Source organism: Cajanus cajan, chromosome 6 (assembly GCF_000230855.2).
Source record: "Cajanus cajan strain Asha chromosome 6, NIPB_CcT2T_4, whole genome shotgun sequence".
Classification (NCBI taxonomy): Eukaryota; Viridiplantae; Streptophyta; class Magnoliopsida; order Fabales; family Fabaceae; genus Cajanus; species Cajanus cajan.
Window position 1 is genome coordinate 22,415,154 of NC_138522.1, and position 19,373 is coordinate 22,434,526.

Below are 19,373 nucleotides of genomic sequence, written 5' to 3' on the forward strand. Positions count from 1 at the left end.
AGTTGAACGAACCAGTATAAAATGATTGCATTACTTTTCTTGTTTAACTAGAAACAAATCATTTTTATTACATAAACCTTTGCGAAAGACTTCATCCAATATTTACATATCATTAAAACCATTTTTCAGACGAAGATGCAATTTCGTTTAAAAAATATATTACCCTGAAAAGCTTTATCTACTGCTTGTTTTCAAACGAAACTATCTTGAAAAGGAAAGTGTCATAACTTCAATAATTATTATTATAAACCATTTTCCTCAACAGTCAATAAACCTATCAGGTGCAATGACCTTATGTTAATCAAATTCTGGCTAACCGTCTGATATTCGAAAGTGCATTGGACGAAGTATATTACTTTTTAAAATGTTTTTTTTTTTTAAATTCCTTCGTACATACACACACATATTCAACCCCCCTTTTATGTGGTTTTTCGCTAACTTCAATTGGTATCAGAGCTTGACCCCTTGGGTTGAGCATCTAACAATGCAGGGGAATAGGACAATCCATAGAAGAACGAAGGACAAAGGAAGCTGAAAGGCAAGGAAGACGGACAACTAGTATAGGTCAAACAGGTATCATTTTACTTACTCAAATAAAGCATAATCTACACTATATTAGGATACATATCGTCTAACATGCTAGAATATTTTTATACGTCTATCATCCGTGCAGACAGAGACAAAGTAAATTACTGCGTCTATATACTCATAAGGACACTATAAGAAATTATCGCGTCTGAGACTCTCCATCAGATGGAGTGTGTAAACCACTTCTCTTGCGTATGAAAAATTTAGTTCGTCAAATTGTCATTAATGAACGAAGTGCAGTCGAATACAAATATTCTCCGCATTTAAAGATAAAATACTTAAATTGATAAATGACAAAATCGTCGTTTGGGGTTCGTGTTGGAAAGATAGATCCTTTACCCTAAATTAAATGTGAGTCGTACGACACTTGCACCCATACCTTTTCCACGGAAGAAAAACCAATCATATACTTGGAGCACCACTTCAACATCAAGCAGATGAAGGAATGGGGGATACCCATTTATGAAAATCTGGTTGACTGTGGGATCCTTGGCAACTTCAACATAAAGGAGGTCATATATCTCAGACTGATAAAACTGTTCTATGAATCCTTGAGGGCATCCCCAGGGTTCTTTGAGGGAACCGTGCTTGGAGTTAAAGTCAGGGTCTGTCCCACTTCTATCACACAAGCCATTGGGTGTGAAGGAATGAGTCTTCTCTACCATAAGGAATGGATGCCTGACGCCGGTGGTTTAACCAACGTCATTAAGATCGTTCACAAAGAGGGAGAAGAGAGACCCATTGTCTACAGCAAACTCGACAACAAAGCCAAAATCTTTCAACAAATTTTAAACAAGTCGATTCTTCACAAAGTGGGAGCCAAGGATAGCATCTCAGACATGCACAAGTTCTGTCTGTTTCAGATGATGACTGGAGGAGCCTTCAATCTACCACAAATCCTTTATCAGCACTGGAGAGGGTGCCTAAAGGATTGAAAGGACTTTGTGGTTCATACCATGCTCCTCAATAAAATCCTCTAGGATCACAACGTCTATCACACCCTCTTCTTTCTTGAAGAAGGTGAGAAGCAGAAGATATTGGCAATAGGGAGAGACAAGAGATTACAACCCATCATCTTTGGAAAAGCTAACCTGGGGAAGATGTCTATTAGCTTCAAAATCTCTGACCCCACAGTAGCCTTAAAAGTTAAGGCAGAGATCAAAGAAGGACAAGTTGTGACACGCTCAACAAGGAAGAATCCTCATCTTTCGTCTCCCAAAGAAGACGAATCCTTGGTTCTTGCTGCACAACCAACTAAAAGAAGGATAATCCTCTAATCAGACGAAGACTCTACGTCTAATGCTGAAGACGACCAACCCATTGTGATGGCCTTGAAAAGAATGGCTCCTCTACCTTTTTTCGCACCACCTCATCCTAATTAAACGAAAAAGGAATGTGAGGCTTGCATCAAAGGTGGTTGCACTGGAGAAATCAGCATGCCCCCTCCACCTGTGGCTGAACAGGCAGTTATTACTGAACCAACAGCTGAAGTCATCGTCCCTTCAGCTTTGACAAAGACTCAAAAAGACGTTTCTTCCTCCCTCATCACTATACATTCTCCCTCTGTAAGTAATGATTCTATATCTCATTCCTTCCTACACTCCTAAAATTCTAACTATAATCTCTTTACAGACTTCTTCTGTAAACACCTTGGCCCTAAGGAGAAAGAAATCAGCTATCAAGATTGATTATAGGGTCTTGCCTCCATGGTCCCTTTCCTCCTCATCATTCTCCCTCAAAGAAACAACAAATCCATTACTTCTAAAAGGGATGCCTCCAAATACGGATGAGTATTCACTCATCTATCCTGGTGCATCAAATCCTAAAGGAGAAAGAGAGTTGTTTTAATCCATCCATCTCACCACCGATAGGGACATCATGAAATGAAACAGAGTCGGTCTGCACTCAAAACCATGACCATACATTGTTGACAAAACAATCAGTGTGCTTTGCTCCCGTTATCCCATTAGCTGGGCTGGACGCTATGTTTTACAAACACCCACTTCGTATGCCTTGAGATATTATTGACCAGTGTCCTCTTGGCTTGAGGAAGGCTCAATCATACTGGATGCCTCAGGGAACCCTTTATGCAACTCGCAAGGGAATACTCATAAGTATGAAGCCATCCTGTCCAACAAGCCAACATATGGATTTTCTGTTGAAACACTTTCTTGCACTTACTGTCACTCACCCTCACAGTCAAACAGTTGAAGACTCCTCTCTGACATGCCCAAATTCTTTTCCCATGCTGGAATATGAGTATGAGGAAGGAGTGTACAAGTGCAAACCATACTGCCCAGACGTACCTTTCTCTCTGTCTGAGGCATATCTAGCTCTACCACCCGATGCCATAACTGCTCTTCCTCCCTAACATTCAAGAGGAAAATCTATCCAGGTGGAGTAATCAAGTCCAAATTCACATGGACTCCACCACAAGGGACTACCCAACTTATCCGTCCTCTCCGTCAACAATCCTCATCCTCCTTACCTTCCAAAGAGATAACCTCGTCCTCCACCCAACCAAGGAAGCCTCCATCCCGTCTACCAAAGGTAGAATTATTTAATTCTCCTAATAAATTCTTTCGTGTACATATAGGTCACTATCGCTCCCTCTCGGCGTTGGACCTTACAGCAATTGGTCATCTGCACCTATGTATAGTACACCCTCACAATTGTACATACCTCCCTCTCTATACACTCCAAAAGCAACACAAATCTACATTTATCCTGACCATATCTACCCACGTCTTCCTACAATTGATCAAAATAAGATGAAGGAACCTGCACTCCATCTGGGACGAATGCCCGTGCCATCAAAGGTTGAGGTTCGTCGATATAAAGGAACGAACCTAGATTGGCAACAAGATCTTGCCAGGGCACTAATATATACTGAAGACGACGCTGAAAAGTTCTATCAGAACTTCATGCATAAGTGTGGGCAAGAGGCAAGCTCATCTGGTCTCTCAAACGGTGAAAATACTAAGACACTCATGCTACATGGGTATCACTAGATGACCCCATGTAAAGTGCTGCACTTCAACGACAAATCTGTTTCCTTTCTTCATAGACAACGAGGGCCTAATCTTGATGCTCTTAGCAAGAGATACTTCATCCACTTCTCTCTTTTCAATCTCGACCTATATAGAGATGAGTAGAAGGCGATCACAGACACATGGCATAAGGTTGAATATAAATGGTGCAAGGACATCCCACCATGGAAACCAGGTATGCCTATGCCTTGGGATGCCCCTTCTGAAGATGCACGGTCTGAATCACACACGTCAGAACCTATCCCTAATGAACAAATATTTGTGTCTGCCCCTCTAGAGGTACTTCCATCTACCTCTGAACCCGCACAACAATATGTCTCGGTTGAGGAGTTCAACATGTTCAGAACAAACCTAGCTAACAAGTTTGACAACTTGTTTAATCTGATTGCATCCAAGCTTTCCAAGGATCCACCTCCGTCTAGATGATCATATTGAGGAAGATAGGACAGCATGTGCTAGATTGGTCTTGTTAGGAGGAGAAAAACAAATTGTATTTTTTTTTGTTCTTTTTTTCCAACACGCATTATTCCATTTAATACACATTTTTCTCTCAAACTTATTGACCCCTATATTTTAGTATACACTTGTTTTAGTTCGTCTTAATTCAATATGTGCCGCATTTCCCTTTTTGAATCCTCTATTTCTTTTTGATGATTACAAAGGGGGAGAAATAAAAAAGAAATAATCAAATATTGATCAAATATTGGAAAGAAAATCAATCATTACTGAAAGATCGAGTAAAAGGGGGAGTATAGACTTAGGGGGAGTGTTACGACTCATAAATAACATAATGATCCATAGGGTTATAATTGAAATAAAGCATTTCAAGTTTTCAAGTCTTATCTAAAACAAATTTGATTAATTATATTTAGTTATGACTCATAAGTAACATAATGATCCATAGGGTTATAACTGAAATAAAGCATTTCAAGTTTTCAAGTCTTATCTGAAACAAATCTGATTAATTATATTTTTCATCATCAAACAAGTTCTTTAGTGTTTCAGAAAATAAGAGAACAGGTAAAATGAAGAACAAGACAAAAGCGCGTCAAGAAAAATCTAAAGACGAAACATAAAGACCCTGACGCAAGATGGTCAACGACCATAAAGAAACTCTAGAAGAAATGGACAGTCTGACCATATACAAGGTTCACCAGACGAAAGGAAAAATCAATAATATAATAAAAAAATACTCAGACAAAGGTCGAAGTTTGAACAACAAATAGACTACTAGACGAAGACGAAAATTGTCACGCAATCACTTGAGGAATCAAGCTTCAAAGAAAAATTTGAATATCATCCACACTCATAGGAGAACACACGAATTCATCTTAATTGTAAGAAGAAAAGAGGAAAGGATAAAATCAAGCGCAGAACTAGAAGCATGCATGTGTCAGAAAAAGTACATTACTTTTTTAGACAAGGACAAAACTTCACAGCTATAAGACCAGAAAAGGACAAAAAGGTTCCTAGGTCTCTGCAAAACTTAGACATTGCTGCTACCAAGACAAAGAACACTTAACCTAAGGTCTATCACAAGAAGCAACATTTAATGCAAGAATCTGAGCATTAAATGACAAGATCAAACTGGTCGGGAACGACTCTGTCTGCCTCAACAGACACTTGCAACGGGTAGATTTCACAAGACTATATATAGGTCTCAACATCAAACCTTAAAACGTTAGCTATTTGGCGCAAATGTTGGAAGCATGAAGAACAATCATATTCATCCCATGAAGTAACAAAATCAGAGATAAAGCATATAGAGTCAAATGTACCTTAGTGTAATTCTCTCTGTAAACTAAGGAATTCTAAATGTGTACATCTTAGAAGCAAAACCTTAGTGAGTGTAGATCATATATGTATCCTCTCTGTCAAAGTAACCCAAAACACTCAAACCTGACTATCTATCTACCATTTGTAAAGCCTGAAGAGGCTAGGAAAAGAATACTTGTAAAGCCCGGATGGGCTTGTCAAAGAATACTCAATGCTAGCCAGAAGTGGTTGATAATAGAATACTAGTGTTGGTGAGTGAAGCCAACGGGCCAGGAGTGGTCGAGAATACTTGGAGAACCAGAAGTGGTTTAAGAATACTAGCGCTGGTGAGTGAAGCTGGCGGGCCAGGAGTGGTCTAGAATACTTAGAGAACCATAAGTGGTTTAAGAATAATAGCGCTGGTGAGTGAAACTGGTGGGTCAGGAGTGGTCAAGAATACTTAGGTCCAGGAGTGAACGATAATACTCAATGTTCTTCATTTTGATATCTAGTGGAATCCTTCAATTGAAGGAGACTAGACGTAGCTCAATTGAGCGAACCAGTATAAAATGATTGCATTACTTTTCTTGTTTAACTAGAAACAAATCATTTTTATTAAGTAAATCTTTGTGAAAGACTTCGTCCAATATTTACATATTGTTAAAAGCATTTTTCAGACGAAGACGCAATTTTGTTTAACAAATATATTATCCTGAAAAGTTTTATCTACTGCTTGTTTTTAAACGAAACTATCTTGAAAAGGAAAGTGTTACGACTTCAATAATTATTATTATAAACAATTTTTCTCAGCAGTCAATAAACCTGTCAGATGCAATGACCTTATGTTAATCAAATTCTGACTAACCGTCTGATATTCGAAAGTGCATTGGACGAAGTATATTACTCTTTGAAAATGTTTTTTTTATAAAAAAAAATTCTTTCATACATACACACACATATTCAACCCCCTTCTTTGTGGTTTTCCGCTAACTTCAGTGCTCAACTTAGAAAAATATGTCTATGATGCATCTCATATCATTGAATGAAGTTCTATTTTTTAAAAAAATAATTCTTTAAGAAGAAAATAAGAGTTACTTCTTAAGATATAGTTATTAAAAAAACACTTTTATAAGAAAAATGGTTTAAACAAATGAATCCAATATATCATAGTTAATTAAATGATTTTTTTTAAGGAAAATGGGTTGCTAAATATGTTTATTTTTATAACTAAAAGGATTTTAGAAAAAGAAAAATTAGGCTTTTTAAAATAGTGAAATTTGTTTTAAGATTTTGGGTTTTGTCTTTGTGAGCCTAATAAGCTCTTTTCTCTTATTACTTCATCTTCTTATTTTGTCATCTTGGAATCATACGTTAGAGAACTATGATTCTAGAGAGGAATATTGAAGAAGTTGTCAATTACTTGCTTGTAGTCTTTGAGTTTCATCTTTCTAGCTAAGGGAGAATGAATTGGTATAATGAGAGTTATGGGTATAGGGGATAACCTTAAACCTTATTAAGTTGTTTTGATTTTATTTCATATTATTTGGTTTTGTGATTGAATTATTGATGTTCCTTTTAGTCCTATAGGTTTTTGTTGTCTTAATCATTGTCAATTGTTATGTAAATGAATTGGTTCGTTTTTATCTTCTTGGAAATTGGTGTTTATAAATTGATGACATGAATTTGTTTAATTGAATTTTATTGATTAAATTATTTGTTGTTCTATTATGTCCATGAATTTCTCGTGTTACTATGTTTATAACAATTGTGGCAATTGGATTGATTGAATTATAGTATAGAATGAATTACTTATTCTTGATTGATAAAGGTTTTTGAGAAGAAGGGTCTAATTGTGACTTAGTAAGATAATTGAGAATTTAATGCAATAAAGTAGGTAAAATTATTAGGTTAAATCCTTCAATGATAATGGATATATAAGAGGCTTTGAAAATCTTGAGTATACTATAATCACAAAGTTGCAAATAATGTACTAACAGATACGATGTAGATCTCACGTTAATCATGAATGCTCTAGAATACCCATGCTCTATGTTCCTTTTGCACCAAACACAATTGAGACAATATGCTAAGTGCAAAAGCTTTAGTAAACCACTAAAATTTTGATGCCAAGTGAGAGTATTGTCTTGCTTAGTGCAAGAACTACAAAAGGGAGCCCTAGTTGTGACACTAAGCATAAGGTAAGGAACACTAAGTTTGGGAGATCCAAAAAAAAAAACTTGCTCTCTTTGATCTTGGGATAGGAGAGGGTGAAGTGGTGCTAAGTAATAGAGCTCCAAAAGACAACCCCTACTCTTTGTTGCACTAGAATTAAAAATGAGTAAGGTCAGGGTATGCATGAATCCTTTGCTTTTCCTTATTTGATCTTAATGTTTATATATTTATTTTAGTAGTTTTTATACAATATGAATTGATGATGAATAATATATGTGACATGTTGTGAATTAGAATGAATGTTATAAATGCTATGTCATTTTTAAATTATAAAATAAATAAGGGCCTAGCCTTTATAAGGGTAGAGCCTGCATGTGGAAGTTGTGAAATCATGCACATTTTTGTGTGCTTGATGAAGTAGTCGATGAAGGTCATAGAGGATTGTTAACCCAAGACCTTGAAGGAGATTACATTTGGTAAGGAAATCCAAATGGTCCATATTGATCTTATGTGTGTCGAACACATTATTGTAGTTGGGAGATTAGTTCTTAGTTGTTGTATTGTTTTGGGCTAGTTATGCTCTTATAGATTGTAAAATAGGGCCTAGATATGTGAATTTCTTTATATGATTTATGTATTGGTCTTTGAGGTTCCATAAACTTATTTAATTATGTTTTATTTGGGCTAGTTTGGTGTTGTTATAACATATGTTATTATTCTTTATTCTTAAAAAATGTTCTTATAAACATATGATTTCATGGTAAAAGGTGTCATAATATTAATAAGAGGTCAAATTGTCTTCAAGAAAGAGAAGACTGGGAAGAAAGACATGGAAGAACTTGAGGATGTTCTAAAAAAATATAGGGACCTATGAGTAAGTTAAGGAGTAAGTAAATTAATGAATATCTATCACAAATGTTCAAAAACATTAATGCATGCAATGCCTTTGATTGAAGGAAGTTTAAGTCTCATCACTCAGAGCCAAGTTAAGGAAGAAATCAAGTTGGCAGATTTGTTATGTCCTTAGCAATTATTTCACACTTGTAAACATTGCAAAAAAAAAAAAAAAAACTAATCACTTGTAACAATTTTTTTATGCCTGTGACTTTGCCAACAAAAAACTATTCATGTACAGGCAAAATTTGTCCCACCTATTACTTGTGAAAAATGTTTTTTGTGTTGTTCACATTTTTAAGACTTTTGATCTTTTGGCTTCTTAGACTACCTTTTAATATTAAATTTTGGAACTATGTCTATTATTTGGGATTAAGCTTTTTCTTAGTTGAAAGTGGAAAAAAACTCCTTTTAGGTTCTTATATAGAACAAAATAATTATTATTAAAGGTTTCTTTTTGTTATAGATCTTCACAAACTCATCAATCAACATTATATGATTGTGGTTCCATTATATCAATCTTTTTATCTTCACCATTTTGAACTTTCTTCCTTGAGTTAAAATATACTTCAATGGTGTAATTGGATTTTGATTACAAAAGCTATCCGACCTTTCCATTTGGAATTTTGATGCTATCTCAAGTTGTCTTTCAAATTCAAGTATGAATCCTTTATTTTCTATAATGAATGTATCTAGAACGAGGAAATTCTATAATTTAAGGGTCTATTTGGTGTATAGGATATGATAGAATAGGATAAGATAACTATTCTATTCCTTGCTAATACATTGGTTAGTGTACTAAGGATATGATTTTCTTATCCTATTTTATTGGTGTAGTGTATTTCTTTTCTTGAGGGAGAAGTTATGTTATAAAGCAACAAGATAGGACAATCATTCTCCTCCCTCCCTTTCACCATCACCACCTTATTTTCCACAAATGTCAATACCAGTATTGTTAGTACCAATACCTTTATTTCCATCACCATTACCTTTGTCGCCACCATCACCAACATCACTGTTGCCACCACTCCTATCAAGGACACCACCACTCCCACCATCTTCATTTCCATTGTTATCATTGTTTTTGACATTGGTAACACTGTTGTCATAATCATTGCATCAACATTATTGTAATATGACCGTTTCCACCATAGTCATTACTACAACCATGTCGACCATCATCACCATCATTATCAATGTCACAATTGCCTCCATCATTACCCTTTCCCTCATTACCCTTACCCACAAGACCACTATTACCACTACCTTACCTCGTCATTGTCACCACCATTGCCATCATCATTATTATTATTGCTATTGTCTTTACCATAATTATTGCCATTGTCAACACCACCTCGTCATTATCATTATTTCCATCATTGTCACCACCATAACTCTATTTTTGTCATCGCTACTATGATCACCACTATCATTATTGTAGCCACCACTACCATCTATCACTATCTTCTTCGTATCAAATACACATGACAAGATAACATAAAAATGTCTTCTGGATTGAAATAAAAATTGGAAAGAATTAAAGTTATTGAATCGAGCATTTACCACTTGGCCAAAAGCTATAATTGATAGTTAAGGCACAACTCTTTCTACCTAATCGTAGCAACCCAAGCGCCATGTGTCTCAACTATGACTTGACTCATCGAGGTCTTTGCCATGGGATAATTGATGTCACCCCGGTAGACAATCTCATCCTCAACAATTGCTCCCATTGAAAATCGAACACATGACATTGGCTTTGATAACAATTGTTGGATCGAGGGCTTACCACTAGGCTAAAAGCTATAATTGATAGTCAGGGCACAACTTTTTCTACTTAATCATCGCAACCCAAGTGTTACATGTCTTGATTATTACTTGACCCACTTAAGCAAGTTTATCCTTCTATAATAATATTGTTCTTTTCTTTCATTTATATCTTATCTTATCATATCTTGACCACAAATAGACCCTAAGTGTACAAGGGTTCTTGTGTCATTTGTACTCCCATTAATACCTTTTATGTTAATTATTCATCAACCAAAACATTTATCAACTAAATTGTGCATTATTATAAATTAAATTTTCAATAAAAGGAATTTTTATACTTTTAATCCTCTTTGACTATATTTTTCATACAACTCTTTAATCATTTTTTTCCTAATATAAATTAGTTATTTATAAACAATCTGGGATATGAAATATTTTCAAAAGTCGAAATGCAAAGGAAAATAATTGACACATTTTCTTTATGAAATTTATAGCATTTTAAAGAATATGAAGTTAGAGTCTTAACAACGGAGAACATTTAATACTTCTAGTATTGGATAAGAATATGATATTTTGATTTATAAGTTTTTATAGTTAGATAGTTTAAAATTGTTTAATAAATTTTGTTGCAAATTATTTGATCATAAATTGAGGATTTGAGAATTTTAGGTAGAATATTTAAAAATATCTTTTCATTTTACTAAAAAAAAAATAATTTCTAAGCATTGTTTGTGTAAAAATTTAGATTGTCAACTAATAAAAAATCATTGATATGACCTTTAAGAAAGTTGTTGTTAAAGTGCACAAACTCACCATACATGACACTTTATGATTAACTAATAGTATAAAAATCATTTAGACTTCTTAGTGCATAAACTATTTAATCAAAAAACAAATAATAATACTACATTTGAAGAAGAAAATTGCTTGGGGAACAAAATAACCGATTAATCATAATACAAGAACAATATGTATGATTAAGCATTCAATTAAATTGTATTGAAACTTTTCTTCATTATATCATCATAATTGGATGTAAATTATAGTTAAATATAGGGATAAAAATATAATTTTGTAAACTTGAGATAAAACTTAATTCTCTCCCTCTTTTTGAAATGTTAGCAAAGGAAGAATATTTTCTTCAACAATAGGATTATCAAAGCAAAGAAAAGTTCATTACCTTTTCTAAATATTCGGGAGTTAGATTACCCCATGGATTTCTACCACTTCCATAACTATGAAGATTCAAAGCAACTATTGCTCTTACACTGAAAGCAAATGGCATAACCTTATTTAAAATTAGACAAAAGCAAAAGCAAAATCGTAAAAAATATCCTTATCACACTTATGTAAACTAGACAAACTTCAAATTCCAAAAAAAACCAAAAATTTGAAAATTTGAATATGCATGGGAGAAATTCACATCCATTGGTAACTAGATTGAATATGGTAATAGCCTAATTGGTGATGATGCCAATTTTAAGAACACTACTTTGTGTGCAAGTTAATACACAAAAATAAAACATAGTTCAAGAAATATACCTTGTAGGAACTGGAACGTGTTCCCATTCTGTACAATTGAACTTTTTGACATGCATCCGCAAAATATTCTTAAGGCCCCTATTGGAAGATTTTTTTTAATAATTTAGTCACGGAAAACTAAAAAAGTAGTTATTAGACCAATTATTTCCCATTAGCACTCAAAGCAGTAGAGTTAAATATAATGAACTCCAAAAGTGTTACTTTTTTCAAGAAAAAAGTGCAATCGACATGAATTAAATATAAACACAAACTTTAAAACAAGAAAGTAAAATTAACTACAAATGTTTTTATTAGAATTTCCACTTAAAAATTCAAATAAACTAAAATAAGTATGTCAATTAGATAGGAGGCTAAATTATATGTTTAGTCTTTTATCTTATTTTTAAGATTCATTTATGTTTCTTATCTTTCAAAATATTCATTTCAATCATTATTTTAACTTTTAAACTTAGGTCAATTTGATCATTCCAAAACAGTGAATGTTTTCAATTTTGTGTTAGTTTTGAATCCTTTTTCAACGGATTCAAATTATGAAACTTGTATCATTTGATTCACATACATGAAACTATTGAACTCAACAAATGTTTGAAAAAAAAATTAATGAAATGTGATGAAAATCACATGAAAATGATTCCAACAAGAAACTAGAAAATTTTGAAAAATAATATATATATATATATATAGTTTTTTTTTGTTGTTTTGGAGATATATTTCCCCACAAATTTTACCATTTTTATAACTTTTTTATTCGCATATCAATTGGTTTCATATATAGTATTCATGTAGGTGATGAATATAATGAGATAAGTTTTGTATCTTTAATAAGTCAAAAAAAGATTCAAAATGGTATCGAAATTAAAAATAATTATAGTATTGAAAAGACCAATTTGACCTAAATTTAACAGACAAAAGATTAAATTGAATCTTAAAAATAAGATAAAAGACTTAAATTATAATTTATCTCAGAAAAAAAATCTAAAAATAACTTGTAACATAAAATTAACAATTGTCTCAAATCTTCTTGAAAAAATAGAAGAATAATTGCAAAATGGTAAATTTGATTTTATGGTATATTATAGACATCATCATTTGAAGATGATTTACCTGTATATTTATCTTTATTAAAATTTTCATCACATTGACCTCAACTGATGTTGGATGCTAAATGCTAAAGAATTAATTATTGGATCACATTTTATTGTGTAAATGATATTGATGCATTTTCATATCTTAAATACATCCATTTATGTTCAATATAACTTTCAATGGATCTAACCATTATGAACTTAGCAAATAGAAACCATATTTTATCGTAATTCGAAGAAAGAAAAGGGTCTTACTTTTCTCTTTCCCAAACCATACACTAAACATATAAGATACATAAGATATAAGTCAAATTGTTCATACAAAAGAAGAGTTCATTGACTTTAATAAACAAAAATTAATTATAGTTATAACAAGAATAAGTTATAAATCAAGTGTTCCTTTCATCATTTTTGTTGCAATAAGTCATTAAATTTTTTGTAATTGAACTAGATAATTGCTTTTGATAACCAATAATACTAATTTACCAATTAAGGAAGAATAATCACCCAACTTTTCTAAATTCAAGAATCACATCTTTGTTTGTCAAAACTAATTGTAAATATTAAGCTTGCACACCTAGTCATATAAAAAAGAAAAACAAAGCACAAAACTTATTTTTGTAACACCCCGGTTTTCATACCTTATAATAATAATATTTTAGAAATTATTTTAATATTTTAATGTGTTTATTAAAGGATTTTGATATTATTTAATTACTTATATGAACACTATTTTATTATAAAGTATGATTTATAATTATTATTTTTATTGGTGATATATCAATAACTTTTATGAATTGTATTTTATTAATAATCATGCTTATGTTATTTGATTAAAGAGAAGAGATGTATTTTAATTATATTATATTGTATTAATTATTTTATGATAAGGGAAGGAAGAATGTAGTGGTCTTTTGCTAAATAGTAATATTATTATTATTATTATTATTATTATTTTAAGAAAAGGAGGTTATCAGGAGTTAAGGGGAAGTTTCATTTCATGCTTTTAACTCCTCATTTCTCTCTCACATTTCTAAAGAACAAAGAGAGCTCAAGAAGAGAAACAACCTAGTTCTTCTTGTGCTTCATCTTCTAATCATCAAGGTAAGGGAGGAGTGAGAAACCTCACTTGGGGTGCGGGAATAATTGTTGGGTAGTCGGATTGACCCCCAATCCCTTGCTTAATGTATGCGTATAGAAACGGACACTTTATAAAAGTTTTATGTATTGCTTTTTGATTTTTATATTGCATTCCTTGTGTGATTTTAAATGTAGATGTGTTCAATTTTAATAATGGATATGTTTGGTAGCGGGATTGGCCTCAACCCCTTGCCTAATGCATGCTCTTAGAAATGGGCACTTTTTGAATGTTTCTATTTTCGTATTTGAGTTTTTTGTTGTATCCCTTGATGGTTGTTGAATGTGGTTATGAGATTAATTTTGAAAATAAACAAGTTTTGGTATGAATTAGAGTCCTCTATGAGTTCTTATGGGAAACCTATGAAAAATAGGCAAATTTTGAATGTTTTCTATTTTGCCTTCTGAGTTTTCTATTGTGTTCCCTAATGATTACTGAGCATGAATATATGTTTAATTTTGAGCTTGGATATGTTTTGATATGGATTAGAGTGCTCTATGGGTTCCTACGAGAAACCCTATGAGAAACATGCAAATTTTGAATGTTTATATTTTGGCTTCTAAGTTTTCTATTGTGTTTCTTGATGTTTGTCGAGTGTGAATATGTGTTTAATTTCAAAAAAAGATAAGTTTTTATATGAATTAGGGTGCTTTGTGGGTTCCTGTGGAAAACCCTATGAGGAACAAATAATTTTGAAAATAGATAAGTTTTATGTTATGTTTGAACGTGCTAATGGTGTGAGAACTGTCTTATTATGGTGTTGATTTAAATGGTGTATTTTTATGAGCATGATAAGAATGAGAATCTCTTATATGTGACCTTGTGACTATAAGTATGATAATGTGATATGAGAACAAGTGACATGATGAGATATGACAAGTGAAATGTTGATTCTATGAACATGTGAATATGTGACATGCATCATATGAATCTATGTGATGGGGTACGATATGGAGTACACTGTTAGGGAAAGCCCTTAGGGTGAAACATCTCATAAGAGTCCTAGGGGATAGCACCACATGCATGCATTTACAAATCGAGTCCATGGCATTACTGCATGGTAAATGATTATGCATGTGTTATTGTTTTATGAATGGCTTGTGATGGAATCACACTAAGGCCAAGAAAACCAAGAGGTGATATATTGGAGGAGGCAAGAGGAATGGGTTAGTTTTGAAAACCATAAGAGGAGTGGGCCTACTTTTGGGCCTTAGCTCCTACGTTTTTTATTAGTATAGGATTTATTCCTATTTTGCCCTTATTTTTAATTTCCTATTTTATCCTTGTATTTTGGGTACCTTAGGCATAGGATTTACTTATCTTGTATTTCCTATTTTACCCTTGTATTTTGGGGTGTCTTAGTTATAGGATTTATTTTTACTTATATTTCCCATTTTACCCTTGAATTATGGGGTGCCTTAGATTATAGGATTTTATTTTATAGCTAGGGTGTTTTATTAGGGTAAGAAAATAAGGCTAGACGTGTTTTTTGGTAGCGTTGGATTTATTTTTGGACTTGGCAAGGTTTAGGCCCAAGTGAAGGGCACCTAGGTTGCATGGTCTTATCATGCACCTAGATGTAGCTTAACCAAACCCAAAGATTCCATCCTTGGCCACCAAGTAGCATCTAGGGTTAATTTAGGTTTCATTTGAAGTGAATTTGGCTTGCATTTTTCAGCCAAGCACTCTCAAATGTAACCCTAAATGCATCCTCCCTTCTATAAATACGTTAGGCTAGCAACCTTGTAAATACTTTGGAAATTAATATAGAGTGAGCTTTTTGTGCCTTTATATTTTCCTTAGTCTCTCTTGGTCTTTTTCGGCCAAGAACCCTACCTATCTCCACCTTGAGTAAAAACCCTAGGAGTGGCCTTCATCTACCTTGGAGTGAGCCAAACCCTAGAGTACCTCTCAAGCATTCCATCAAACACCTTCTACTCAACCTCCATTTTCGTCCATTTCCTCCATGAAAGAAGTCCCTTGAAGAGCTTTTATCCAAGGAGTTTTGGCTTCCTTCTCATTGATCACATTTCTACATCAATGCAAGCAAGGATGCCATTAGCTTGTATGTGTGCTTTGTTTGTGGTTGCTTTGTGTGTGTGTTATCTGACAATTGTTTTTGCATCTGAACCCGAGTGAGATGTTTCTCACTCCTCTATTGTTTGTGTAAGTTTGTAATTGTGTTGCAGGTGATCATCAGTAGGAGGATGTTGGTAATGAAGCTTAGCTTCGGTATTAGGCGTGCTTTGATAGGACATGTGACACCGGGGCATAGATAAGACTAGTTTAGGACTTCATTTTATTATTTTGTTTTGGAAAACCTTAGTTTTATTTACTTTTTATATTCCACATTTGAACTATGAATTATGATTATAAATGTGAATCCTCTATTCCTATGTTATGAGAACAATTGTTTTAATAATGAAAGTTTTTACTTACTTGGAAAATTGTTTCATATTTACTATATATTTATGTTTGGGGTAGAGGGTGTCACAATTTTCATAATAGTACTAAAAGAAAAAGAATCTTACAAAATGGTAAGCTTATTGTGTTCTAATTCTTTATGTCTATAAATAAATAAGGCAAAAATTTTGTTGCACTGGTCATATGATCTACCTCTTATTAAAGAAAATTTGTTGAGGTGATCTAAAATAAGAAACAAAATCATAATTATAACTTCTTAATTTTTGTAGTTTAATTCAACATAGGATTGCATTAGTTGAGATATATCTCACCTATAACTTGGTTCACTAGTGCAAGGCGTGAAGAACCATCCTTGAGTACAGGAATAACCTGAGTATAAAATCTACAACCAAAACAAAAAAAAATATTTGTAGCAATCTTGTGTTAGTATGATTGAATCTATGACATCATTTTTACAATATACAAATTAATGGTATCTATTTATGAAACATGAATGCATAATAAAATAAATGCATAATAAAAAATACATTTATTAGCAAAAGTCATGTTCCTAAACCTCCAATCATATGAAGGAATAATGTCATTTAGAGGTAATGACAAAGTAAAAGTTAGAGGTACTGGTAAGATGGTGATAAATTTTTACATACCATGGGGATTAATTTGTATGTTGAAGTATTAAATTATAATTCTCTTGCTTTGTATTAAAAGTCCCACATTCATCCCTAACCCCTCAAGACTTAATGTTAGTAAGAGAAGTCAAACTCCTGCTGATATTTTTGTATACTCCCATTTAGTGAAGAAAACTCCCCCTCTCAATCATAGCATGTAAAGATATGCATGGAAGAAGGATGAGACTACTACATTTCATCTAAAGTGTAACAAGCTGAAGTATCTCTCTCAAACCATTATCAAAATCAAATAGGGATTAGTCTAGACAAAGATAAAATTGATCTAACAAAGGACAACTACCATTACATGTGTAACACCCCGAATTTTTCTACTAACACTACGAATAATTATTATTTATTTTTTTATTTATGAAGATTGTTTCCTTATAATTATTTTGATTAATTAAATGGGTTTTATTGAAGTTTTAAAGGTTTTTAATAATAATCATTTATGAAAATTATTTTGTATAATATTATTAATTATGGTATTTTGTTATAATTATTATTTGAAGAAAATCATGTTTTAAATTGTATTGATATTTTATTTTAATTTGATATATATATATATATATATATGTTATTTATTTATTTATTAATTAGTAATTTTGGATTTTCATAGCCTCGGAACGGGCCGTTCCACTTTGGGAACGGGCCATTCCAACTCAAGCATGGATGGGTAAAATTTCAACCCAGAACGAGCCGTTCCAATTTGGGAACGGGCCGTTCCGGATGTTGGTTAACAGAAAAAAATATTGACTCAGAACGGGCCGTTCTGGTTTTGGAACGGGCCATTCTGGGAGAGGCTTTTGTACATGTTCTATGTGCCCAGAACGAGCCGTTCTGGATTCGGAACGAGCCATTGTGGACAAATCCTGATGCCTATAAATGCGTTCTAGAACTCCAGAAAAACGCATTTTTTCACTTTTGACCCTTTTTTTTCTACACTTTCTGGAGACCAAGGGGAACCCAAAGGAGGAGATCATGCTTTAGTTTCAACCCCTGTTTATCGAGGTAAGGGGGGAGTGAGAAACCTCGCTCTGGGTGTGGGATTGTATGTCATATTTTTCTTGTATGTTCCAATTACTTAATTAATATGCATGTACGAATAGAAACTTTGTTTAGGCTATGATTGTGGAATTTGGTGCTCCTATGGGTTCTTACGGGAAACCCTAAGGGAGTGCATTGGTGCTTGTATGAGTAAATTAATTGTGATAATAATTATATACGTGAATTGTCTTATTTTAAATATTTATTGCATAAATTGGAACGCTCTATGGGTTCTTGAGAGAACCCTATGAGCAGCAGACAAAACAGGAATATTTCTGTTTTGCCTTCTGTCTATTCCGTTATATTCCCTATTAAAAGAGATGTGTGAATATGTGTTTAATTTTGAAAATAAACAAGTTTTGATATGAATTAGGGTGCTCTGTGGGTTCCTGTGGGAACCCTATGAGAAACAGACATATTTCTAATATTTTCTGTTTTACCTTTTGATTGTTCTGTTGTATTCCTTGTTGTATGAGATGTATGAATATAAGTTTACTTTCACAAATAGATGAGTTCTGATATGAATAAAAGTGCTCTGTGAAAATTGTGAATATGATGTGATAATGCGAATGTGATGATGAAATGTAATGATGAGATGTGATGATGAGATGTGTTGAGACATGATAATGTGATATGGGAATGAGACATGAAAATGTGATATGAGAAAAGCATGGAGTCTTGATTGACATGCATCATATGCATAAATGTTTTTAAGGGTACGATATGGAATACACCACCAGAGAAGGCCCCTTAGTGTAAAAGTTTTGGGGATTAGTCCTTGGGGATAGCTCGGTTTGGAAGTCCCAGTCTCGCCCATTGTGTGCATGGGATGTATCTTGCGCGGCTTAGCTATCCCGACGAGACTCTGGTAGTATATCCTTCTAGTGAGAGTGCGCAGAGGGTGTGACCCGGCATGTACTCCTAGATTACTCTTCGTGTATTGCTAGCGGCAATATTCCATGTGATGTTTTACTGGTGCCACATGCATGATAATGTGAAGTCCGTGTCCATGCATGTGCATCCTTATTATTAAATGATGATAAATTACTATTTGTATGACTTGGATGATTGGATAAGCTATTGTTGTTGATTGATCTATGAGGTAACTGTATTGTTTGTGTTTGGCTATCCGGTGTGCATTCTTACACCGTGAGCCAGAGTGAGATATTTCTCACTCCCTTCTTTTGTGTTGTTTCTCTTGTTTGATATATAGGAGACCATTAGCAGCATGAGGCTAAGGATG

General features: G+C 33.3%; 1 protein-coding gene across 2 annotated transcripts in view; it reads right to left on the reverse strand.

Annotated features, from left to right (window-relative positions):
• LOC109788862 (diacylglycerol kinase 4-like) overlaps window positions 1-19,373 on the reverse strand; it is a 69,767-nt gene that overhangs the window by 19,226 nt on the left and 31,168 nt on the right. The window contains exons 8-10 of one of the 2 annotated variants that reach the window (XM_020347700.3): window positions 16,727-16,797; window positions 11,769-11,846; window positions 11,407-11,494 (exon numbers count right to left, since the gene is read on the reverse strand). In XM_020347700.3, coding sequence (XP_020203289.1) covers window positions 11,407-11,494; window positions 11,769-11,846; window positions 16,727-16,797 — 237 coding nt within the window. The remainder of the gene's footprint in view (window positions 1-11,406; window positions 11,495-11,768; window positions 11,847-16,726; window positions 16,798-19,373) is intronic. The other variant, XR_014434610.1, reaches the window with a different exon arrangement.